Below are 27,040 nucleotides of genomic sequence, written 5' to 3'. Positions count from 1 at the left end.
GGACAAAGTTAGAGTTAGGAGCACGTGCCATATACTGTCATGAAAAGGAAGCACTGGGATATTAAAGTACCATACATACATGCCACACATACACACTGCATAAGTACACCACATATACATACTGCATATGCATGCCACACATTCACACCACACATACATGCCACACACATTCACAAGCCACATATACACACCACACATACATGTCACAACTGCACGCCACATTTATACGCCACATGTATACACACCACAAACACACACATCAATGCCAGAGAATTGAAATTTGGTTGCATGAAAGTTCAACTCCATCCAGTTTTTGGTATCATGCTGGATAATGGATGGCAAAGTTGTGCATCATGCAACTGCCATAAGCCTGATAACTATGACCAAGTAGTATTACAGAACACTCCCAAATCTGTTGAGGCATCAGAAATGTTGTTTAATGAAGCCTATTTTATATTTGATAATGAATCTGGTTTTAGTTTTGGCAGCTGTTCACAGCAGTCTTAGAGATGTCATAAATCAGCGCTCAAGAGGGAAGTAAAAACAAGAAATGCTGGAATCACTCAGCAGGTCTGGCAGCATCTGTGGAAAGAGAAGCAGTTAACGTTTCGGGTCAGTGACCCTTCTTCGGAAACACTCCTTTCAGGTGAAGCAGCAATTTACTTGTACTTTTTTCAATGTAGTTTACTGTATTCGCTGCTCGCAATGTGGTCTCCTCTACTTTGGGGAGACCAAACGCAGACTGGGTGACCACTTTGCGGAACACCTCCGCTCAGTCCGCAAGCAGGAACTCAAGCTTCCGGTTGCTTGCCATTTCAACACTCCTCCCTGCTCTCATGCTCACATCTCTGTCCTGGGATTGCTGCAGTGTTCCAGTGAACATCAACGCAAGCTCGAGGAACAGCATCTAATTTACCGATTAGGCACATTACAGCCTGCTGGACTGAACAATGAGTTCAATAATTTCAGAGCATGGCGGGCCCCCTATTTTACTTTTATTTTTAGTTATTTTTTTTCTTTTTCCTTTAAAAAAATTTTTTTTTTGTGTTTATTTTATTTTATTTCATCTTAGTTTGTTCAGTTTGCTTACCCACTGTTTTTTTCATGTTTGTACTTGTGGTTGTTCAATTTTCAGTCCGTTAACGCCCTTTCTGTACTAATGCTTCGTCTTTCAACGCACCATTAACATATCTTTGCTCCATGACCTTCTGATCAGCTATTCTGTGACCTCGACCTTCTCCTTTGTTATCTCTTGCCCCACCCCCACTTTACTTGCTTATAACCTTTTACATTTCTAATATTTGCCAATTCTGAAGAAGGGTCACTGACCTGAAACGTTAACTCTGCTCTCTGTCCACAGATGCTGCCAGACCTGCTGAGTATTTCCAGCATTTCTTGTTTTTATTTCAGATTTCCAGCATCCGCAGTATTTTGCTTTTAATTTAATCCACTGTATATCTGCCTGGTTTTACTGAGTGGAGGCTCCCCGGTGGACACGCTGCTCAGCAGACAGTTAAAATAAGTGATAGGACCCCGACACACATATATCAATGAGTGCCTCACCTGCCCGAGCCAGCAGCACTGCTTAAACAGCTACCGAGCGGGAAACTAACGCTTTGCGTACTCTTTGGATTTTAATTCACATTCAGACAGGTGTCTGCTGTGCGGGTGTAGTTAAAATTCCTCCTAAACAGTCTAAATTAAAGTGGGGCCAAAAAAGAGTCAAACAAACAAAAAAGAACACTAACAACACTATATTTTTGTAACCTCCAAAAATCAAATTCCATAAAATGGTAGCTGTCCCTTGAGTGCTGATTACTGTCGGGAGGCAACCTAGCAACCTGGCAAAATAACAATCTGAAATACCAGATTTAAATGGCGAGCTCTCAGATTACCAGTGTGAATTCTAGAATCTGCACCTGCACTCATTTTAATATTATCATAACATTTTAATAAAGCTCTCAGCTGTTCTGGTGAGGTCTTCTGCCCACCAATTCACAATTCACAACCATCGATGATGAAAATGTTAAGTCTTCTATATCATGATTCTCCAGTCTGCACTTCCCTTTTCTTCTTCCTCATTGGTTAAGGATGTGTGTTATTCCTTTTTCTAAAAGGTTATTTTGGTTGGTTTCTACTTTATTCACCATTCTTATTATACAAAACCTTTCTCTCCAATTTCAGTTTTCTCTCAAATTACAGTACACCTGGAAAAAAGTTATCCAATTACATAGCAACAAAATAAAATTTTCTCCAACCACAATGTCACTGCCCAGACTAAGTGGAAAGCTTTTGCTAATAATGTCGCAGGGGTGGGGAGATGCTTGTGATCTGGCAGTATTTTTGCATCTGGAGGATCTGGAGAAGGAAGGGCATAGAAGTAGGAAAATGTGCGAAAAGCACTTAGTGTACTCTGAACAAATTGGCTTCTAGTTCAGTGATGAGAAAGCTATTCCTGTCCATCTGGCCTTGTTGTACTACTGAATTTCTGGCCATGACTTTGGAATGGCTTTAAATACTTATCATATCGCTTTTTCTGGTGTGGCTGGAGAGGCGATCAACCATTGGGCAGCTGGAGGCCCAAACCTCACAGACCATAGACAGATGTTGAGAATCTACAGGTAGGAATTACAACTCAAAAGTTGGGAAGACCAGAGGTAAAAATGGGAAGAATGAGCCAAAGGTGGTTGAAGGTCAAAAATGTAAACTTAAGTATATCCCTTTAAGAAGCATGGGCAAGACAAACCAGGAAATTATAGATCAATTAGTTGAATGTCTGTTGTAGGCAAGTTACTAGAATCTATCATTAGGGACAGAGTGACTGAATACTTGGACAAATGTGAACTGATTAGCGAGATCCAGCATGGATTTGTAAAGGATAAGTCATGTTTAACTAACCAGGTTGAATTTTTTGAGGAGGTCACTAACATGGTAGCGAAGGGAGTGTCCATCGATGTTACATATATGGACTTCCAGAGGGCAATCAGTAAAGTTTCACACAAGAGACTATAGCAAAAATAAAAGCACATAGAATTGGAGATAATCTATTGACATGGATAGGGATTTAAGAGGTCGAAGACAGAGAGTAGGGATAATGGGTATGTACACCAGTTGACAGGATGTGACAAGAGGTGGTCCCCTAGGGTTCTGTACTGGGACCTTAGCTATTCACTATATTTATTTCTGACTTAGATGAAGGAAGAGAGAGGAGAATACACAGGTTTGCTGATGACACTAAGTTAGGTGACATTGTGAGTAGTGTAGAAACAGAACGTTGCAAAGGGATATTGACAGATTAAGAGAGGTCAAAACTGTGACAGATGGAGTTCATTCTGGGTAAGTGTGAGGTCGTCTACTCTGGACCTAAGAGATCAGAGTATTTTCTAAATGGTGAGAAGCTAGGAAGGAGCAGGAGCAGAGAGATTTTTTATTTATTTTCATTTTGGGAGCCATGTCCAGAAATTGCTAAATGCTAGCAGACAGGTACAAAGAAGTATTTTAAAAGACCAATGGAATGTTATCCTTTATCTCAAGGGATCTGGAATACACAGGTTGTAAGTTATGCTACAGTTGTATAGAGCTCTGGTTAAAACAAATCTGGAATACAGCATTTAATTTTGACCACCGCACCTGTCCCAAGGAAAGTGTTAAAGTACATGTGTAAACAAGACTCTCAATCTAGATTAGCATCAAAAAATGCAGTAATGTTATATCTTATTATCATGTGAAGGCGCCAGGTATCAAAAGCAAAGAAAATATCAGAAGTGACACCATAATCCCATTTTTTTTTTTATTTTTTAATCCCACATGTTGAGTTTGGGACTTGGAGAAAGCTGATAAGCAGGGAGCATTTGTCCTGGTGCTTATAAACTGGCCGCGGGAAGAGGTTACTGGTTGCAGAGGCTGTGTGTATGTGTGTATGTGTGCGCGCGCGTGCGCACTGTGGCCGGACACTTTTGGAGGTTGCACCTGGTGGCGGTTGGGCTGTAGTTGCTCGCTTCCACCGGCGGTGATGGGAGCGGCTGTGAGGGCGATGGTGTTGGTGGTGGCGCTGCTTTTGGCTGTGTTTGTGTCGGTGGACTCGGTGAAATCCCGCCGGCAGACCGACTACGAAAAGCAAAATAACTTCTTCAGGCGGGCGGCGAGTGGCGTTTACCGGAACCTGGCGGCCGTGTTCGGGGAAGACAACGTACAGGCGGTGCAAAAGGTGGCGTGGGGCAGCGATAGTGGGTGTTCGTGGGGGTGGGGGTATGCATGTTGGAGGATGTGATGGGGGGGGGGGGGGTGCATGTTGGGGGATGTGATGCGGGTGCCCCATGTATGGGGGATAGCCAAGTGGGGGTGTACACCGCTTCCATGTAGGGGTAAGTGTAGAATGTGTGTGCGCACAAGTCAGAGTAGCTGCATATATGTATACAGTTAAAGCTTGTGGTTCGTGTCTGATCTCATCAGTGCTTAGTGCATTTTTAAAAATAGATTAATGACACTATTGGTCATGGTTACTATATGTTTAAGTCATTGCGTTTGAAGTGGGGGTTTTCAGTACAGCAAAATTTGATTTTTATGAATCGTTGTCACTGATCCTGTGCTGAAATAATTTAAAACTTTAGGACTGAATTGAATAATTACTTGTTTGAAATTGTGCTTTTTGAGATGTGGAATGGGACGTTGTATACTTCTTGCACCAAGCCCCTAATGTGACTGTTGCTTGCAGGGAGGAGGGGTGGAGAACACGGGGAAGTGTAGCATGGGAAATTGACATGATCTCAACCAGTATACCCTTACCTGCGTCTTTTACACCAGTGAGAATTTCTATAGCAGTTGGTTTAGTGATCTCTGAGTGAGGCTGCCACTTTGTGCTGAAGTGTAAACTATAGACTGCCTCCATTAGGAAATGGTTGTACAAACGTGTTACATACTTAATATTGATCTCATTAGTGGAATTAAACAGCTAAGAAGTCAAAGAATTAAGTGCTCTATTCAAAGATCAGTACAGCACGGGAACAGGCCATTTGGCCCTCCAAGCCTGTTCAGTCCCTTTCATTGAATTTGCATAGTTGTGCTTTGTTGAATCCCACTTTGGTAGTAACAGTGGGTTACAGAGCATCTTATAACAAAGCAATTTAACAGTCAGCCCTCTTGCGAGGATCTGATGACATGTTGACTGCAATGTTATCTGGGATATATTATGTTTGTAACCTATCCTTATGTTGCACTTGGAATAATTGTTTTTAATGTCTGGGCAAACTTTGTCTGATACTTCATAAGCAATCCACCTAGGTACAGGTGACTCATCTTTTATGTGGCTTTAGCACATGACTATTTTTACATTGAATATATTGTACAGAAACAGGCCTTTTGGCCCAACCAGTACATGCTGGCATTAATGCTGCGCACAAGCCTCTTATCCTCCACCATCTAACACCATCAGTATAACCCTTTATTCTCTTCTGTCTCATAATTCTCTAGTCTCCCCTGAAAGGCATCTATATTATTTGCCTTAACCACTCCTTGTGGTAGTAAGTTCCACATTCTCACCACTCTCCTCGGTAAAGAAGTTTCTACTGAATTCCTTTTATTTCTCTTATTTTATATAGGTGCTCTCTTGTTTCCACTTGTGAAGAAGAGCAAAACACTCCTTGTATTTACTCTATCAAAAGCATTCATAATTTTAAAAATTTCTAGGTCACTCCTCAACCTCTTCTCTCCAGGCAAAGAGAGGCTGGCTGCATTTGCTGACAACACAACCACTAGGTGGCGCAGTACTGGCACATGTGCAAATGCAGCCTCATTGACTGAAACGTCACTGTCTGTGACATCTCAGGCAGCTGCCAGTAGATAAAAATGGTGCTTCTCAATTTGTCTCAAAAATTATTTAACCTCAACCCCCGTCAATGGCTGCGATCGCCACCTCCATCACACCCGCCCCCCCCCCACCAAGTAGTATATCGCTCTCTCCCGTGCCCATCAGCTCCCCGCTGCCTCCCCTCAGCCATTCACGCCCATGGGTGGTGTAGCGTGGAGAAATCAGCTGAGTTTGGGGGGGGCGGTGCGGTGGGGAGTGGCGAGCAGCTGAAGCAGCAAGGCGGGGAGCAATTGGCTGAGGGAACTGGAAGTGATGAGGCCGGGAGTGAGCATCCAAGGGGGTGGGGGAAAGCGGCGAGGCCAGAAGCGTGTCCAGGTGGGTGGTGGTGGTGGGGGGGTAACAAGGAGGACTGGAGCGAGCGGGGGTGTGGGAGGCCAGAGGCCAAAGTGGGATACTGGTGTGGTGGAAGGGGGTGGAATGGAGGCTGCAATTGCAGCCATTGAGGAGTAAGGCAATGCTCGGTCGTCATTATGTCTGGTGTCATTGCGTGGTGACGTCATGCACAGATTCATACTGGCAAGTTGTTTGGATACACTGACGATGTCGGCGATTGCTCTGTGTTATCAGGAAACATTCCGTTTGTATATTTGTATTGCCAGATCGCTCTGCTCCTCTACTCCATTCAGATTCTTATTATCCAAGTAATATGTGACCTTATTTTCCTTGCTAAAATGTCACGTCATTTATCTGCAATTATATGTCCCATACTACAAGTTTATTTATGTTGTCTTGTATGAAAGGCACAATTCAACATGGTGGCTCCTCATCAGAGCCCTTTCCTATCCTGAGTGGTGTGAAACAGGGCTGTGTTCTCGCACCCACACTTTTTGGGATTTTCTTCTCCCTGCTGCTCTCACATGCGTTCAAATCCTCTGAAGAAGGAATTTTCCTCCACACAAGATCAGGGGGCAGGTTGTTCAACCTTGCCCGTCTAAGAGCGAAGTCCAAAGTACGGAAAGTCCTCATCAGAGAACTCCTCTTTGCTGACGATGCTGCTTTAACATCTCACACTGAAGAATGCCTGCAGAGTCTCATCGGCAGGTTTGCGTCTGCCTGCAATGAATTTGGCCTAACCATCAGCCTCAAGAAAACGAACATCATGGGGCAGGATGTCAGAAATGCTCCATCCATCAATATTGGCGACCACGCTCTGGAAGTGGTTCAAGAGTTCACCTACCTAGGCTCAACTATCACCAGTAACCTGTCTCTAGATGCAGAAATCAACAAGCGCATGGGTAAGGCTTCCACTGCTATGTTCAGACTGGCCAAGAGAGTGTGGGAAAATGGCGCACTGACACGGAACACAAAAGTCCGAGTGTATCAGGCCTGTGTCCTCAGTACCTTGCTCTACGGCAGCGAGGCCTGGACAACATATGCCAGCCAAGAGCGACGTCTCAATTCATTCCATCTTCGCTGCCTTCGGAGAATACTTGGCATCAGGTGGCAGGACTATATCTCCAACACAGAAGTCCTTGAAGCGGCCAACATCCCCAGCTTATACACACTACTGAGTCAGCGGCGCTTGAGATGGCTTGGCCATGTGAGCCGCATGGAAGATGGCAGGATCCCCAAAGACACATTGTACAGCGAGCTCGCCACTGGTATCAGACCCACCGGCCGTCCATGTCTCCGTTATAAAGACGTCTGCAAACGCGACATGAAATCGTGTGACATTGATCACAAGTCGTGGGAGTCAGTTGCCAGCATTCGCCAGAGCTGGCGGGCAGCCATAAAGACAGGGCTAAATTGTGGCGAGTCGAAGAGACTTAGTAGTTGGCAGGAAAAAAGACAGAGGCGCAAGGGGAGAGCCAACTGTGCAACAGCCCCAACAAACAAATTTCTCTGCAGCACCTGTGGAAGAGCCTGTTACTCCAGAATTGGCCTTTATAGCCACTCCAGGCGCTGCTTCACAAACCACTGACCACCTCCAGGCGCGTATCCATTGTCTCTCGAGATAAGGAGGCCCAAAAGACTACAAGTTTATTTATGTTGTCTTGTATTTTGTTGCAGTTATCCTCAGTATTGACTGTACCCCCCCCCTTATTTGATGTCATCCACAAATTTAGAATTTTTTTTTGATTCCAGAGTCTAAGTACTTAAGATAAACTGAACAACAGGCCAACTTTAAGGGCATTTAAGTGGTCATTGGATAGACATATGGATGAAAATGGAATAGTGTAGGTCAGATGGTTTCACAGGTGGGCGCAACATCGAGGGCCGAAGGGCCTGTACTGTGCTGTAATGTTCTAATTCTAATAGTGGTCCTAGCACTGATCTTTTGGGGCCCCCACTTTTCACCTACTGCCACTCTGAATAGCTACACTTTATCCTCTAATCACTGTTTCCTGTCTTGCAGCCAGCGAGCAACGCATTCTGCAACTTGTCCCCGATTCCATATGCTTTGACCTTTTATTTATTAGTCCCTTATGTGGCGCCTTATCAAAGGCCTTTTGGAAATCTAGATAATTACATTTTGCTTAGGTGCATTGCAGCTACACACTGTTGGGATGTTTCCAGCTAGATGTAATCAAATTAAGATGGTTGCCAGTTGGCCTAGTTACCAACATCCCATGAAGGTATGTAAGGCTTTCCTTGGAGACGAGGAAGAGGTGGTGCAGCTATAGGGTACACAGTACACCAGAGGAACACCATGCTGTAGGGAAAGAGGTGCCCATGTTCTTCCTTGCATGGTCTGTGCCAGGAATACACTTGCACCTGAGGCTTAAAAATCTACTGTTGGAGGAAATCAAAACAGATGCAGCACTAGTCTTTCTTTAGGCTGCCTTCAGAATCCCTGCAGAGAAGTCAGGGGGGGTCTTGGCACAATCCCAGCACCTGGTTACTTCGGGTCCCCTCCACTTTATTGTAATTTCCAAGCCAGACCTGCACCTACTGCAGACAGAAGTGTCACTACCCCTATTTAGAGGAACCCCCAGAGATCCCAAGATAATGTTTTGGAGGTGGAAGCCTTGTGTATTAGATCTGTGCCCCCATTTTCTATTTACTATGAATTGCAACTGAGTGTTCTTCTCTTTATCCCTGTTTAGAGATATGAAATGAGACTGATTTGCCACAAAGCATGCCTGCATGGTAGCAGTGCTCTTTTTTTTCAAACTGTTGCTGCAAACCAGTGATTAAGTGAATCTATGTATGAATGAATGTTCCCATTAATCTGTGGAATACTGATTACATAAGTACACATTGTAGTTCATGGCTTTGATACATGTGGTGTAAGTAGTGTTAAGGGTATCTATGAACTGGATGTTCCTATCCTTTTAGGACAAATCATTTGGATACAGAATGTAGCATATAAGGTTTATGTTGAAAAGATTTGATTTGTTCAACATAGTTTATAGTCCATTCATGTTGCACCTCCCTTGTCAGTAATCTATTCTACATACTCGCCACCTTTTAGTTTTAAATAACTGTTCCTCCTGAATTATCTTTTTTGGTCCATAACTTGTAAATATGACCTGCTGGATTCACTCAGCAGGTCTGGCAACATCTGTGGAAAGAGAAGCAGAGTTAACGTTTCGGGTCACTGACCCGAAACGTTAACTCTGCTTCTCTTTCCACAGATGCTGCCAGACCTGCTGAGTGAATCCAGCATTTCTTGTTTTTGTTGCAGATTTCCAGCATCCGCAGTATTTTGCTTTTATTGTAAATATGACCCCTTGTGTGTCAATTCTGTGCATGGCAGAAAAACTTACTTGTTTGCAATTTATCCAAACTTCATAATTTTTACAGTTTCTATCATATCCCCTCAGGCTTATCTTTTTAAAAAAGGAGAAGCAGTGTAATTAATCTTCATTGCTTTATTGTAAATTGTAGGGTTACAGAGTTTGGGAGTGAAGCCTTGAACGGTTTAAAGGTGAGATTGGAAATTTTAAATGAGAGGTGTTGGGAAACCAAGAACCCCCTAAGTTAGTGAGGACAGTTGTGGTGAGTGTATGGGGCACAGTACAGGATAAGATTTAGTCAGCAGTGTTTGAACTGAAATTTGAGAGGCTGACTAGGAGAAGAGAGCATTGGAATAGCCAAGTCTGGAGATGACAAAAGTAAGGATGAGGATTTCAGCGGTAGATGGATAATGGTAGTAGGCACTCTTGTATGATGGACATATTATGGAGTTGGAAACATGGATCAAATTGCTGAAGTTGCAAATGTTCTGGTTCAGCCTGAGGCACTGACCAAGTGGTTGGTGATGGCTTTGATCTTTCCAATATTTAACTAAAGGAAATCACAGGTCGTCCAAGATTGGTTGAACACACTCAGAAAAAGCAGTGCTGCAGTGGAGAGGCTGAAATTGATGGTGGGAGAGGTGCAGCTGAATGTGGTCAACGTACATGTGGAAGCTCATCCATGCCCACAGTTCATTATCACCAAGTGGCAACACGTTGATGATGGAAAGGAGGTGGCCATGGATGGCCTGGAGGGAGTCCAAAGGGTAACTGCAGGAGTGATGGGAGAAACCATTGTTGGAGATGCTCTAGCAATGATTTATGTAGGTAAAAGTGGAACAAAGTGGTAGTCCGACTGAACTCTATGGAGTTAGACCCCAGATCATCCATGATCTCATTGAATGGCGGAACAGGGTTGAGGGGCTAAATGCCATACTCCTGTTTCCTATGTTCCTATGAACTGGACAACAGTAGAAGTTTTGGCAAAAGATGGTGTGGTTGACCTTGCCGAAGGCTGCAGGGAAGATGTGGAGAGATAATGCACATGGGTCACAGTCACAGAGAATAGCATTTATAGCTTTGGTTTGGGCTGTTTCAGTGCAGTACAGGTGGGTGTTGATGCAAAGAGTGCATTGCAACTAAGACTGCTTAATGGCCCAACCTGGAATGTTCAACCATCTTTCTCTTTGAGCTGTATATTCATGTGTTCTCTTTTTATTTCGGATTTGTAGGTCCTTTAATCTTTTCATTTTATTCCTGCTGGTATATATTTTTGGTGAACATTTGTTCGGAACATTACTTATAAACTAAAACTTGACAATTACGAGTTGCATTTTTGCGCCATCTCAGTCAATAAAATTGTGTGGCTGTTTTGACTAAAGATCTGTTTGCACTGGAATTGGAATACTCCCCTGTGCTGGACCCCAATCTGTGCAGTTTGAACACTGAGCATGTTCAACAAATACTTGAGGGAGGACTTTGTGTTCCTGGCTGGAGGGAAGGGCTGGGTGGGTGGTAGCAATGGCAAATGTATGTCTCCAGCATTTCTGTGCCTTGAGACGCTCTGCTATTTCCTCAAAATATTTGTTGAAATGCTCCCTTTCATTTGTTTGGGAAGTATTTTTTTCTCTGCTTTTAATTAAAATCAACAGAACTTGATTTGTGCACAATAATGACTGAAATATTTGTAATTATTAAAAAGGAAGGGGGGGTATGCTGTAGTTTTTTGTTAATTAGCTTCCCCTTTTTAAAAAAAATAATGCCGGTAAGCTATTTTTCTATTGGTTTCCTGCCATACCAACGTCCAACACGTGGGCCTCGCTTCATTACTACGCTTCCAAAAGTAAACCTGATGGATCTCGAGTGAGTATGACTGAAGTGGCTGGTCACCTATATTTATACATGAATTGTGGAATCAGCTGCAAATGGGATCCTAGCATATAAAATGCATATGGCTATTACTGGCTGTACAAATAATATTCAGGCATTCCCATCTACCCTTTAAACTCCAGTTCTTTATATTTCTTTTTTGGAATCTTTAATTGCTGTAGAAAATATGGGTGTGGTTAAAATCCCTTGATTTGTATGTGTTGTGTGCTGATTTCTTTTGGGCCTCCTTATCTCGAGAGACAATGGATACGCGCCTGGAGGTGGTCAGTGGTTTGTGAAGCAGCACCTGGAGTGGCTATAAAGGCCAATTCTGGAGTGACAGGCTCTTCCACAGGTGCTGCAGAGAAATTTGTTTGTTGGGGCTGTTGCACAGTTGGCTCTCCCCTTGCGCCTCTGTCTTTTTTCCTGCCAACTACTAAGTCTCTTCGACTCGCCACAATTTAGCCCTGTCTTTATGGCTGCCCGCCAGCTCTGGCGAATGCTGGCAACTGACTCCCACGACTTGTGATCAATGTCACACGATTTCATGTCGCGTTTGCAGACGTCTTTATAACGGAGACATGGACGGCCGGTGGGTCTGATACCAGTGGCGAGCTCGCTGTACAATGTGTCTTTGGGGATCCTGCCATCTTCCATGCGGCTCACATGGCCAAGCCATCTCAAGCGCCGCTGACTCAGTAGTGTGTATAAGCTGGGGGTGTTGGCCGCTTCAAGGACTTCTGTGTTGGAGATATAGTCCTGCCACCTGATGCCAAGTATTCTCCGAAGGCAGCGAAGATGGAATGAATTGAGACGTCGCTCTTGGCTGGCATACGTTGTCCAGGCCTCGCTGCCGTAGAGCAAGGTACTGAGGACACAGGCCTGATACACTCGGACTTTTGTGTTCCGTGTCAGTGCGCCATTTTCCCACACTCTCTTGGCCAGTCTGAACATAGCAGTGGAAGCCTTACCCATGCGCTTGTTGATTTCTGCATCTAGAGACAGGTTACTGGTGATAGTTGAGCCTAGGTAGGTGAACTCTTGAACCACTTATGGCTATTACTGGCTGTACAAATAATATTCAGGCATTCCCATCTACCCTTTAAACTCCAGTTCTTTATATTTCTTTTTTGGAATCTTTAATTGCTGTAGAAAATATGGGTGTGGTTAAAATCCCTTGATTTGTATGTGTTGTGTGCTGATACAAGCTTGATATATTGCCAAACATTCAGGGCTTAGAATCATAGAAACTTACAGCACAGAAGGAGGCCATTTGATCTGTTGTGCCTATGCTGGCTCTTTCAAAGAGAAGTTGTGATTAGTCACACATGCCCACTTTTTATTGTCCATGACTGTGTAAGTTCCTCATCCTCTAGTACTTGTTAAACTCCCTTTTAAAATTATTCATGGAATCAGCTTCCACCACCTCTTTTGGTAGTGTTCTAGATCGTGACAACTGATGTGTGAGGGAAAAAAATCCACAGATGCCCTTTAGAGCTCTTGCCAATGATTTTGACTCTCTGACCTATAGTTATTGACTCACTTGCCAGAAGGAATAGTTTTTTCTCTATAATAGCTTATCTTGCAAACCTCTATTAGGTCACCTCTTAATCTACTGTGTGTGTCCTAACTTTTCAACCTCTCCTCATTAAGTCCCTCATTCCTGGTAACAGTCTGGTAAACCTCCTCTGTACTCTTTTTCTAAAGCCTTCAGATCATTCCTTAATACTCCAGCTGAGGCACAACCAGTGATTTATAAATTTCTAGCATGATCTCTTTGCTGTTATATTCTACTCTCCTATTTCTAAACCCAAGTAACCCATGTTTTTATTAACCATCTTATCAACTTGTCCTGCCACCTTTTAAGGATTTGTGTATATGAACACCAAGATCTCTCTGCTCATCTACAACTTAGTGCCATTTACAGTATACTGTCTTTCCATCTTAGTCTGTCAAAGTGCATCACTTCACTCATCTGCATTGAATTCCATCTGCCATGCTTCTGCCCATTTCACCATCCTATCTACCATCTTGAAGCCTGTAACTATCCTCATTACTATCTACTCACTACTTGGCTAAGTTTTCGATCATCTGCAAGCTTTATATTGTTGCCTGCTACACCTGAGTCTAGGTTGTTTATAAAAGTTAAAAAGAGCCACGAATCCAAAGCTGACCCTTGGGGAAACACCACAGCAAACCACCTCCCAGTCTCAAAAACATCTACCCACTTCTGTACCCAAAGTACTACTTTCCCCATAATTCTGTGGGCTTCCATTTTTCACTTGCGCCTTCTTCCATCTTTCCTCAGCTAACACTATTGGCATAACCCTCTTTGCTTCTCCCTCATATGCTTATCTAGCCTCCCCTTAAATGCATCTATACTATTCTCTTCAACCACTCCCTGTGGTAGCAAGTGCCACATTCTCAGCAGCTATGTGTTAGTAAGATGGAAGCCATTTAAAGTTGTTCTGGAGATGTTCAATGTCAATAATCGAAATGAAATTGTGACGGCAGTTTGGGTAATCTTATCAACTTGTCCTGCTACCTTTAAGGGTTTGTGCTCTGAGCGGAATTATTTATACCAGGAATATCTTTTAATGCTCCCAGAGGTTGCTTACCTTATTTCCATAAGATGGCATGCATTTTTGACTCTTGGTGAAAAGCATCACCTAGTGGTTCTGGTTTGCATAACTACAGTATAAGCTGCAATGTGCTGTTCTATGTAGGAGGTGTAACCCTTTAAAGGTTTGGCTTTGATTATGTACAAATGAAAATGTTATAAACTTTGAAGCACTATTAAATGTAAAAATGGAACAATTCTGCATTGATATTTGATTTAGACAGATGTCTTATAAAGGAGTAAGTCTATGTGCCTCGCCTTTGGGGAGGAGCCAAAGGAGAGAAGAAATGCCAGGAGGGAGAGATGAAAAGCCCATTTTTACAGGCTTCAGACAAATGATGGTGCAGAGTATCTGGGCTTCTTCCCTTGCAGCTAAATATGACAGCAGTGCTCCAACCTACAGGACTATATTAAATTAAAATTTAGAACTGATGAAAAATTTCTTCCCAGTGGGTTGTGAATCTTTGGAATTGCCTATCCCAGAGGGCTGTGGCTGCTCAGCCATTGAGCATATTCAAGGCTGAGATAGATTTTGGACTCTAGGTGAATCAAGGGATATGGGGTCAGGTAGGAAAGTGAAGTTGAGGTTGAAGATCAGCGATTAATCTTATTGACTGGAGAAGCAGTCTCTAGGGACCATATGGCCTACACCTGCTCCTATTTCTTTTGTTCTGCTTTTGAATCTTTCCTCATTAGACCATGAATTTTTTTCAGTTCTTCTCCAGGATCACCGAGCAGTTTGTGTTTAGCATGGATGTGTTGGTGGACACCGTGTGGAAGATATGGACAGATCTCCTGGATGTTCTTGGAATTGACGGTAAAACTATTTTCATAAATGCTGACTTTAAGGAGAATATTGGAGTAAAGAAGCATTTTTATGTAAAGTACTTTGGTCTTTGTGCTTCTCACAGCCTGCTTCACTCTTGTCAAATATCTGCATTCAAAGAATAATTCTGCACGAAGCTGTTCTGTAGTCACCAAATGGGTGTTTGAAGAAGACCTGCACTTTCCTGAGTTTGATGAGTGATTTGATATATAGAGAACCATAGAGTTTTCCACTTTCATTTCTATGAATTGTAACCATCAGTCAGGAAGCTTTTTAATTATCCTACTCGTGTGGTCAAGAGTGGCTTTGGCAGTGGCATCTAACACATCTCAGCCCCTCAGCCACAGGATGTGCCTTGCATAGAGGGAGATTTGAGTAGGGAAGAAGGCATGTGTGTGTTTTTGTAGGGTATGTAGCACAGGATAATTTCACTCCAAGTGTTGCGTTTTGTTGAAAATACAAGGCAGTCATTGACCTAGAACTTGAAAGTATGGTTATAACAGCTTTTTGATTTACCCCAGCAATGCTCCAATGACTTGGGTTTGCCACTGAAAGCAGTAGCCTTAAAAACCAGGCCAGGTTAGCAGCTGAATATCTCAACTGTGCTGCAGATCAAACAACATCATGGAGGATCTTTTTAAAACAAAAGGCACACCCCATCGTTTCCCTGTGATGCTCTCTAACAGGAGCCAATGGTGGAAATCTGCTTTTGAGGTTGGCTGAAATACACTTTTTTTTTTTTCTGTGTCCAGCATTTAATGTGTTTATTGGAAAGCTGAACACATTTTTAAGTTTTCATTTTGGTAGGAAAAATTAGGAGAAGCAATATAAATTAAAGGATACAATTCTAAAGGGGTGCCAAAGCAGAGGGACCTAGGAGGTGTTTATGTGCACTAATCATTGAAGGTGACAGGGCAGGTTGAGAAAGCATTTCATAAAACATATGGGCTTTATAAATAGGGGCATAGAGTACAAAAGCAAGGAAGTTATGATAAACCTGTATGAAAGACTGCTTCAGCCTTAATTGGAGTATTGTGTCCAGTTCTGTGCACCACACTTTAGGAAGGATGTGAAGGCATTAGAGAGGCTGCAGAAAAGATTCACAAGCGTCATTCCAGGGATGAGGAACTTCAGTTACATAGATAAATTGGAGCTGCTGTTCTCCTTGACAAGTGAAGATTGAGAAGATTTGATAACGGTGTTAAAATTATGAAGGGTCTGGACAGAGTAGATAAGGAGAAACTCTTCCTTTTGCTGGAAGAATGAGAACCAGAGGACACTGATTTTAAGGTAATTGGCAAAAGAAGCAATGGCCACATTAGGAAAAACCTTTTTTTTTATGCAGCAAGTGGTTAGCATCTGGAATGCACTGCCCGAGAGCATGGTGGAAGCAGATTAAATCAAGGTCTTCAAAAGAGAATTGGATAATTATCTGAAGCGAAGAAATTTGCAGGGCTATGGGGGAAAGGTGGGGGAGTGGGACTAGGTGAGTAGCTCTTGCAGAGACCTGGCATGGACACAATGGGCCAAATGGCTTCCTTCTGTGTTGTAGCCATTCTATGATTCTATGGGGGAAAAAAAATCCTTTTATAGTGACCAGCTAATTAAAATTTCTGTGATTTGTTATGACAAGCAAAATTTAATTCTCCATTATTTATTTCTTGCAGGATCAAACCTGAACCAGTATCTGAACCCGGCGACTGCTGTAAACCATCCAACTCAAGTTCTGCTGTTAATTGTTGCTGTACTTGTAGCTTATTGGTTTTTGTCAATGTTTCTGGGTCTTTTATTTTATGCATTACGCACAACGTTTGGCTGCTTTTTCTGGATCGCGCGAATTGTCTTTTTTGCCCTCGCTTGCCTATACATTCTTCAGAAATCTGAAGGTGACCCTGAAGGTGCTGTGCTCCCGCTTTGTTTTGTAGTTTTGTCATACATTATGACTGGTCCAGTTGGCTTTTATTGGCGGAGGAGTGTTAATCATGTAGAGGAAAAACTCGATCATCTTGATGGTCAAATCAGGCTTATGAACATTCGTCTCCATAGGGTATTGGAAAAACTTGACCAAAATACTGTTTAGTGTTGGAAGGAATGCTGTTGCTCATCACCAGCACTGTTTAATGGGTAGTGAAGTACTGTTTAACAAGTGTGAATAACACATATGTATTTGTTTCTAAGTTTTTCTCTAATCATTTAACCACTTTTTATTTTTATACTTGCCTAGTTTATATTCATCAGTCATACTAAATATGGGAGTAATTTTTTTGTAAGTGTCTTTTTTTTTTAATTCTTTGTCTTAAATGTGTATGGTCAAATGTTCACTAGCGCAAACAGAATCAGTTTCGCTACATAAAACGCCAGACAAAGGAATATTCTTTTTATTCTCTTCAAATTCTATCTTATTGGGGGAAGGGAGAAAAGAATATATTTGTGCTCAGTAATTATGCTCTATTGTGGTTTTGCTGTAAGTACACTGAGAAGGATAGTTGTAATATTTTAACATTAGTATAGTTTGTGATAAAATCAAGGGTAAGTTCTAAAATAAACTTTATATAACTTTGTTTTGCCTGTTTCCCCCTGGTCCTTCAGTGCTGCTACATTATTGGATCCCTAATTACATAAGAATTTATTTGAGTTGGTGTTCTATATGCAATGTGCTGTAGTGAAAAGAAAATCTGCTTTGCACCCCAACTTGATGTTTTCACCCTTAGTTTTGTGGATGCATTCCATGTGAAGAGATGTACAGTATGGAAATGTGTTTGCGTGTAATCTTTTGTTGCAAACTGTGCAGATTTTGCCATTGGATTTGTAGACCACGAACCATTAATATGGCATGTTTGTGAATGAGATGAGTAATTCATTACCAGATTATTTGTATAATGTTTAATTATGGCATGTGGTGTTAAGTCAAATTAATAACTCTCCTGCAAAATAAATGTGTGAAAATGTGGTCCAATCTACTAAAGTCTCTCAATCACAAAGTCTTTCTGCCCTACCTCCAGTTTCCAATAGAGCTCAATTAAAGTAGTAGATAAGCTCAAATCTGGAAAGTTTGCCCCACAAACTTGTGTTTGTATGATTGATCTTTCTTGGAGGTGATGTTTTGAATTTCACAAATAGATTTTTGTATGAAATATTAAACCTGTAAGTGGGTTATACTACTAAAATTAGACAAGAATGGTATTGCTAATGAATGAATGACTAGTTAAGTGAGTCTTGGAGCTGATGGATCCAATTCAATCAATTTTGTGATGGGAGTCTCCCTGCTGTCTGTCCTGATCATGTAAGAAAAGCATAAAACAGGGATTTTTAAGATATGAAGTTGTTGTATCTCTACAATCAGTTCCGTGTGGAACTAACTCCACTACTATAAAGTACCAACAAATCACGTTCATTTACTTTGGTTCCAGATGATGTGCCTTTTTGGGAGTATATGATGCTGTATGTGATCTAGTTTGGAAATGAACACTGAAGGGAAAATAAAAGCTGAAAATATTTGTTCACTCAGACCATGCTTTTGATTTCTGTACCCCTTGGAAACGTGTAGAATAATGGGAATTTTTGTGGATTAAGACTGGTACAGAAAAAACACAAATTATTTAGATTATATTGTACATTTGATATTAAATTGTGCTGATAACTATACTTGAGCTCATTTTGACCAAATTTACAAAGCAATTGATGTATTACAATAATTATAAATGCCAACTTTTAAAATTATGTAAAGTGTATTTTCTGTTGTCTTTCTGCGCTAGTACATTATGTGATCACACTAGATTTGACTGGACCATTTTGGTAGCTTTAATATGCAGAATCATTTTTGTTATACTTTTTTTTTTTAAATTACAAATGCACTTAATTTATTTTGACATTGCTTTTTTCTAAGAAATAATCTCAATTCTCATTGAGTAATTTTATGCATTTGGTAATTTTGCTGTGTATATATTTACATCTTGCTGTTAAGTATTGTTTGGATTCTGTGTTCAATCTCCAGATGTAATTTTTAACTAAGAAATGGATAATAGAATCTGTAAAGCACAATGTTACTGTATATGTTAAAAGTAAAACATTACAATACAAGCTAGCATTTTGATTTTTTAAATTATCTATTTATAAAAAGTCAGAATAAGTGCCGCTCCAACAACACAAACTCAACACCATCCAGGACAAAGCAGCCCGCTGGATTGCAACACCATCCCCTTAAGCACTAATTCCTTCCACCACTGACACATGGTAACTGCAGTGTGTACCATTTGCAAGATGCACTGCTGCAACTTGCCAAGGTTTCTTCAATATCACTTTCCAAACACGTAACTTCTACCGTCCAGGGCAGCAGGGGCATAGCAACACCACCACCTCTAGCTTTCCTTTTTAAGTCACACACCATCAACTCCTTGGAAATGTATCATTGCTCGGTCAAAATCCTAGAAGTTCCTACCTAACGCCACAATGGAAGTACCTACACCACACAGTTGAGCAGTTCAAGAAGGTGGTTCATCACCACCTTCTGATGGGCAATGAATGCTGGCCTTGCTAACAACATTTGCATCCCATGAACTTTTTTTAAATGCTCTAATATTTATAATTGTTATAATTAGGTGGGAGTACTTGCTTTTGATTCAGAGGGTTGTGGGTTTGAGCCCTAAATGAGTATGTAGAATCATAGAAGTTTACAATGCAGAAGAAGACCATTCAGTCCATCATGTTTGTGCTGGCTGAAAAAGAGCTATCCAGCCTAATCCCACTTTCCAGCTCTTGGTCCATAGCCCTGTAGGTTATGGCCTTTCAAGTGTATATCCAAGTGTTTTTTTGTAAACAGGATGAGGGTTTCTGCCTCTTCCATCATTTCAGACCCCCTCTATCCATTATAAAAGAAAAACAAGAAATGCTGGAAATACTGAGCAGGTCTGACAGTGACTGGAGAGAGAAGCAGAGTTAACGTTTCAGGTCAGTGACCCTTTGTCAGAACTGGCAAAGGTTATAAATGTAATACTCTTTAAGCAAATAAAGTGGGAGTGGGGCAAGAGATGGCAAAAGGGAAGGTATTGATAGGACAGGGTCACAGAGCATAACTGTCAAGAAGGTCATGGAGCAAAGGCAAATGGTATGTTAATAGTGAGCTGAAAGACAAGTGTTAGTGCAGAGAGGGTGTTAATGGACAGAAAAAATGAACAGCCCTGGCCCAAAGCACAAACGTGAAAAAAAAAACAGTGGGCATGATTTAACAGGGTTAACAAAAAATGAAAAAAACTAAAATAAAAAGGAAAAATAACTACAAATTAAAAGGGGAGCCTGTCATGCTCTGAAATTATTGAGCTAATTGTTCAGTCCGGCAGGCTGTGGCCTGCCTAATCGCTATCTATTTTCTGGGTGAAAAAATTCTCAATTCTCCTCTAATCCTTCTGCCAATTAGTTTAAATCTTCCAACTCTGGCAACATCCTCCTAAATCTCTGTAGCCTCTCGATTGTAATCACATCTTTCCTGTAAAGTGACCAGAGTTGTAATGCAGTACTCCAGCTGTGGCCTGACTCGTGTTTTGTACTGTTCTAGCATAATCTGTGTGCTCTTAATACCCTCTAGCTCACCTAGTGAAGGAAAGCACGCTGTCTGCTGCCTAATCTACACTTCTCAATATTCTACCATTGTGTATTCTCTTGCTTTGTTTGTCCTCCCCAAATACATTACCTCACACTTCTCTGAATTGAATTTTATTCACTGCTTTCCTGCCCATTTGATCAATTGGTTGTTTCCTGCAGTTTACATCCTTCTTCATCACTATCGACCATCAAGTAATTTTTTTTTATCATCAAACTTAATCATGCCCCCTACATTTAAATCTACATCATTGATGCATACCTCACGAAAAGCAAAGGACCCAGTACTGAGTCCTGTAGGACCCCCACTGGGAACAGCCTTCTAGTAACTAAAACACCTATTAAACATTATCCTTAATTATTCAATTGCAAAATCTGGACTGACATTACTAGGCATACAACGGAAGTGTTGCATTATTAGAGGTGTACCATCTTTTGGATAGGATGTTAAACCCAGCCCTGTCTGCCTGTCCTGATCTGCCAATTCTGGTAGGTGTTGAATATCACATGGCTCTATTTGAAAACAAGCAGGGCATTCTCCCACTGTTTTGCCTGACATTCTCCTTGCAACCATTGTTGCCTAATTTATTTTATTCCAGTAATATCTTCTTCCATATCTTTATCCACAGACCTTTACCAACAGCTACTATTGGATCCTGCTTGTCAATTTCCACATTTTATTAATGCTTGGTATTTCAGACAGATGTAATTTAATGTAATCGATTCCAAGAGCCACAACCTATTTTATATGGGTTACTTTCTCAGCTCTGATGTCTCCACCTCTACTATTTCTGCTAATGAGCATCTGGGGTAAAAACAAACTAAAATTAGAATAAATCACTATAAAATGATCCACGTGAGTCCTTAATGTTGATTAGAAAAAGCATAATCTGATACATTCAGCATGAATTTTTGGAGTTGTTGGGATTAGGTGAGGATGGGTCACCAGGCTCCCCTCGTCTTCCTTGTTTGACCTCAACAGGGTTTATTCTCTTTTAAAACCGTGGTTGTGCTTACTACTTCAGTGAGTGTTTTACCCTTTTCCTTTGTTGTGATCGTAAAAGAACCAATCGGACAGGTTTTCTTGAGTTTAAACAAGAAAGAGGTGGGTTTATTGTACTTAACGAAAAACCCAATCTAGATAAAATAATAAAATTATGCTACGCTTTCACTCACGCACACGAGAATCATATACACAAATAGAGTACAGAGTGTTAAGAATTAGTTTGGTTTGGATTAGAGTCCAGAACAAGTAAAAGTTAATACACAGTCTGTGGGGTTGGGTGATTCCTTTGACTTCTGGCTGAAATTGTGATCCTGAAGTTCTGGATTGATAGTTGTTCTTGGAGGCAGTTGAGCAGAGGGTATCCTTCCCAGCGTCTTTGTCTTGGATCTCGCAGCCAGCAGCTAGGCTTCGCACACCCTGCACGAGGTCTTCTGGAGAGAAAGACACACACACACCCTTCTGGTTTCTGCACAGACTGTGCACATGAAGCCTCTGCTTCAAGGTCTCAGTAGCTTGTCTCCTGTGTGTAACAAAACTCCCAATTTTACACAGTCTGGGGAGATGGTCACATGGTTCTCTCAATCCCCTTTGTTTTTAATGAGGTCCAAAGTCTAAAACCGAAAACCTCTCTCAGGCGGTATTGTCATTGTTTACCCCTCTGGAGGAATGTCTGCACTCACGAATGCCTCAAGATGGCTTTGAATGTCATTGTAATCAAAGCAATCCTCAGGTAATTCAATCAATAGGGCAAGCCATTGTATTAGGTAAAGGATAATCAGACATACGTCTCCCTTTGCTGCCTTGGAATGTGAAAGGTGTTCAAATGCAAATGGTGGTGGCCATTTTTAGCTGTGACAAAGTCTTTCTAAAAGTTGAATGTAATATTCCAGCTTTCCTTTTTTTAAGTTTGATGTAGGTTTCCAATCAATGAATTTAAAAATCCTCCTTTTACAGAGCAGGTTTTCTTGACCGAGTATAGATGAGAACAGTGATGCACTTGGATGGAAAGGAAGTCCTTAGTATGGGATAACCCTGGTAATATTGTTTGTGTCAGATTTTTCATGATGGTTCTTCCAGAAATGCCAGATTATAGGGAAAGGAGACAACAGAAAAGTAGTATTCTTCAGTAAGGCTTTAACATAACTGGTACTTTACTCCACTGCTAACGTTTCCAATCTGATTTCCATTTTACTTGGGCTCTGTGTTTTCCAGATAATGAACATACTTTCCAGATCCTAGTTTATAGAATTCTACAGGACAGAGGAGGCTATTCATCCCATCATGTCTGTGCCAGTTCTTTGAAAGAGCTATCCAATTAGTCCCGCTTTTCTCTAATAGCCCTGCAAATATTTCCCCTGCAAGGTTTTATACAACTCCCTTTTGAAAGTTACTGTTGAATCTGCTTCCACTGCCCTTACAGGCAGTGTATTCCAGATCATAATAACTCTCTAGGTTTATATGTAAAAAAAAAATTCCTCATATCACCTCTTGTTCTTCTGTCATTCCCTTAAATTTGTGTCCTCTAGTTAATGACCATTTTGCCACTGGAAACTGTTTCTCCTAACTTACTCTATCAAAACCCTTCATGATTTTCAACACCTCTACAAACTTCCCTTCCACCTTCTCTGCTCCAAGAAGAACAATCCCAGCTTCACTAGTCTCGGCACATAACTGAGGTCCCGCATCCCTGGTACCATTCTATTAATTATCTTCTACACCCTCTCCAAGGCTTTGGCATCCTTGCTAAAGTATGGTGCCCAGAATTAGCCACAATATTCCATCTAGGGTCGAACCAGTGTTTAATAAAGGTTTAGCATTTCTTCCTTGCTTTTGTACTCTTATTTAACAAGCCAAGGATTTCATATGCCTCTTAACATGTCCTGCCACCTTCAATGATTTGTGTGCATGCAACTCCAAGTCTTTCCATTCCTGCACTACTTTAAAAATTGCACTGTTTAGTTTATATTGTTAATAAATTGCTGCATTTTGGGCAGGGTAGTTGGTCAGCATGGAGATTGAATCCATGACCTTGGTATTATAGGCTCCATGCTCTAACCAACTAAGCTCACTGGCTCTGCAGTCAATTCAAGCTAATCTGGAAAACTGGATGATGTTTTAAATGATTAGCTCCGACATTCTTCCTTGGTCTGTATACCTACTGCTGAATGTTATTTTGGTTTAGAAATATGAATTTCATTTGAAGTACAGAATTGTCAACCATCCATTTTGTGAGCAGACAGTCAGCTTTCTGGCCATAACACACCTGAGAGTGAACTATTATTAATAAAGAATTAAAGGCATGAGGCAGGGAGAAGAAACATAGAATTATTGCAAAATTGTTACGTTATCACAGGTACCTATGCACAGGAGTAGGACATTCAGCCCTTCAAGCCTGCTCTGCCATTCAATGAGATCATGGCTGATCTGTACCTTAACTCCATCCACGCACCTTGGCTCCATATCCTTATGTAATCCTGTCTAGCAAAAATCTATCAACCTCAGATTGAAAATTGTTAATTGACCTCACATCCACTGCTTTTTATGGGAAAATGTTCCATACTTCTACCAACCTTTGTGTGAAGAGGTGTTTTCTAACTTATCTCTTGAATAGCCTGACTCTAATGTTAAGGTTATTTTTTAGATTTTAGAGATACAGCACTGAAACAGGCCCTTCGGCCCACCGAGTCTGTGCCGACCATCAACCACCCATTTATACTAATCCTACACTAATCCCATATTGCTACCAAACATCCCCACCTGTCCCTATATTTCCCTACCACCTAACTATTCTAGTGACAATTTATAATGGTCAATTTACCTACCAACCTGCAAGTCTTTTGGCTTGTGGGAGGAAACCGGAGCACCCGGAGAAAACCCACGCAGACACAGGGAGAACTTGCAAACTCCACACAGGCAGTACCCAGAATCGAACCCGGGTCCCTGGAGCTGTGAGGTTGCAGTGCTAACCACTGTGCCGCCCCTTGAACTGAACTCCCACACCAGTGAAAAAAGTTTTTCTTTATCTACCCTATCAATTTCTTTCAAAATCCTAAAAACTTAAATCAAATCACCCCGAACCTTCTATATTCCAGGGAATACAAGCCTAGTTTATGCAATCTCTCCTAATAAGCTAGTCCTTGGATCAGTGGTAACATTCTGGTGAATCTGCACTGCACTCCTTCCAAAGCCAATATATCCTTTATAAAGTGTGGTGCCCAGAACTGTACATAGTACTCCAGATGCATTCTAACCAGGACTTTAAATAGCTGTAGCAAAGCTTCCTCCTCATTATATTCTAGTTCTCTAGCTATAAAGATATTAGACTTTTTGATTTTTTTTTTGTACCTGACCACTACATTTTAGTGATCTGTGTACATGGTCCCCTAAACCTCTTTGGACCTCCACAGTTCCTAGCTTTTCACTATTTAAATAATAATCGGATCTATCCTTTTCTGGTCTAAATGGATGACCTCACACTTACCTGTGTTGAAATACATCTGCTACAGCTTTGCCCACTCCATATATAAATGCCTCATTATTATGTTATGCTCTCATCCATGCTACTTACTATACCTCCAATCTTTGTGTCATCAGCAAACTTCGATATATGGACCGGAATTTTACGGCCCCGCAACAAGCGGGCTGGTGGCAAGGGGGGCTGAAAAATTGAACGTGAGCTGGGGGATGGTGGGGGAGAGGGGGGGAACGTTCCCCACACTTTCCAGCCTCTGCTGCAATTATACGCGGGGTGGCAGCGACAAGAAACAGCCTGCTCGCCCCAGGTCAATCTAGGCCCTTAAGTGGCCAATAAACTGCCACTTAAGGACCTCCTCCTGCCGCGGTGGCTGGATGGTAAAGGCCCTAACAACCCCACCTGGTAAAACCAGACGGCCTTCTTGCAGGCTGGGGAGGGCCCTCCTGATCGGGCACCCTGTGCCATCCCCGAAGCCCCAACCACGCCCAACACACACCACCCCGCCCTCCCCCCACCAACCGACCCCCTTTGCCTCATCAGGGTCTGGCCGACTCTCCCCGGCGAGGCCCCAAAAAACTTACCTGAGTTCTGGGTCTCTTGCATCCGATGGCTGTGTGCAGTCCCAGTAGTGGCCACCGCTCCCAGTGGGCCTGCTGATTGGCTGGCAGCTCTATTAGGCGGGACTTCCTGCTCAAGGAGGTGGAAGTTCTGCCCAAGACCAATTAAGGGCCTGGGGAACGAAGAATCCTGGCCCGGTGGAGGTAGGCTCGCCATCGACTTTCCGGCCAACATAACATTCCGGCCATGGCTCTTTGTTGTGTTATCTCAGTCTTGATAAATATAGTGGATAGTTAGAGTTGCAGTACAGATTCTTGTGGAATATAACTAGTCAGTTCCTTCCAATTCAAGTACATATCCACTATACCTACACGCTGTCTTCTACCACTTAACCAATCACCTAGCTCAATAATTCCAAGAGCTTTCATTTTAGTTAATGGTCTTTTACATGTAACCTTATTGAATGCCTTCTGGAAGTCCATATAAACTACATGCATGGACATTGTCCTATCTATTACTTTAGTTACTTCCCATGACCAACCCTCTACAAATCCATATTGGCAGTCTCTAATCAGCTCAAATTTCTCGAAATGATCAGTCACTGTTCTTAATTATAAATTCCAATAACTATCCGACAACAGAGGTCTATAATTTCCTGTTTTCTCTCTCTCACCTTTCTTAAATAATGGAGTGTACGAAAAGTTGAGTCTACCAAATGGGTCTTATTTTAACCCTTTTAAAACACACCCACTTGCAAAAATTTGGGCCCAATGCCTCTTGGCAGTGGATATATTGAGAAAGACTAGATAATCCATTTTTGTGATGTTGATCAAGGAATAAATATTGGTCAGGACACCAGGGATAATTCCCCTGCTCTTCTTCAAAATAGTTCCATAGGATCATTTATATCCACCTGAGAGAGTAGGCAAAGAATTGGTTTATGATCTGATCTGAGAAACAGCATCTGCAACAACGCAGCACTATCTCAGTGATGCACTGCATTGTCAGCCTTGATTTTTGGGCTCAAGTCATAGATTGTGTCTTGAACCCGCAACTTTCTGATTCAGAGATAACAGGGCAACCAACTGAGACATGGCTGATACCTGATTCATTATCCACCACCACCACCACCCCCCCACCCCCCCCACCCTACCCACTGCCTCCAAAATTAGATTTTTCATAGCAAACACCAGATGCAAACTTGTTTATCATCCTGTCCGATTGTTCCACTTCCTATCTCAAGACCGTCTTGGCTATCCCGTTTCACAATGTGGCCACAAAAATAGGTGAACAAGCACGAATCACAAATACTGCACTTAAATCGAAAGCTAAACCCTACAGCATTTTAGGAATGAACAATTTTAACCATTTCATTATTTCTAGTTACAGTACAAATCCATAAGCCATTTATGAGTTTAAAAAAAGCATAAACGTTAATCGTATGAAATTAAAACAAATCCTAACTCTATGTATATATGTCTACATAACTAGAATATCTTACTGTCCCCTCTTTGAGGGTGAGGAAATTGCTTTCTGATCCCTCAG

The 27,040-nt window shown here is 41.7% G+C and overlaps 1 protein-coding gene across 1 annotated transcript; it reads left to right on the top strand.

The window, feature by feature from the left end:
* The first annotated feature begins 3,955 nt into the window (after window positions 1-3,955).
* On the top strand, window positions 3,956-18,930 carry bri3bp (bri3 binding protein). The gene is made up of 3 exons (XM_068055575.1): window positions 3,956-4,207; window positions 14,750-14,852; window positions 16,529-18,930. Exons 1-3 carry the CDS (start codon window positions 4,013-4,015, stop codon window positions 16,939-16,941), a joined length of 711 nt encoding a protein of 236 aa, XP_067911676.1. The 5' UTR covers window positions 3,956-4,012; the 3' UTR covers window positions 16,942-18,930.
* Window positions 18,931-27,040: the final 8,110 nt, after the last annotated feature.

The sequence above is a fragment of the Heterodontus francisci genome, chromosome 23 (genome assembly GCF_036365525.1).
Source record: "Heterodontus francisci isolate sHetFra1 chromosome 23, sHetFra1.hap1, whole genome shotgun sequence".
Taxonomy (NCBI): domain Eukaryota; kingdom Metazoa; phylum Chordata; class Chondrichthyes; order Heterodontiformes; family Heterodontidae; genus Heterodontus; species Heterodontus francisci.
The sequence above is the reverse complement of the archived record's forward strand: the minus strand, read 5'-3'. Positions and strand labels throughout refer to the sequence as shown.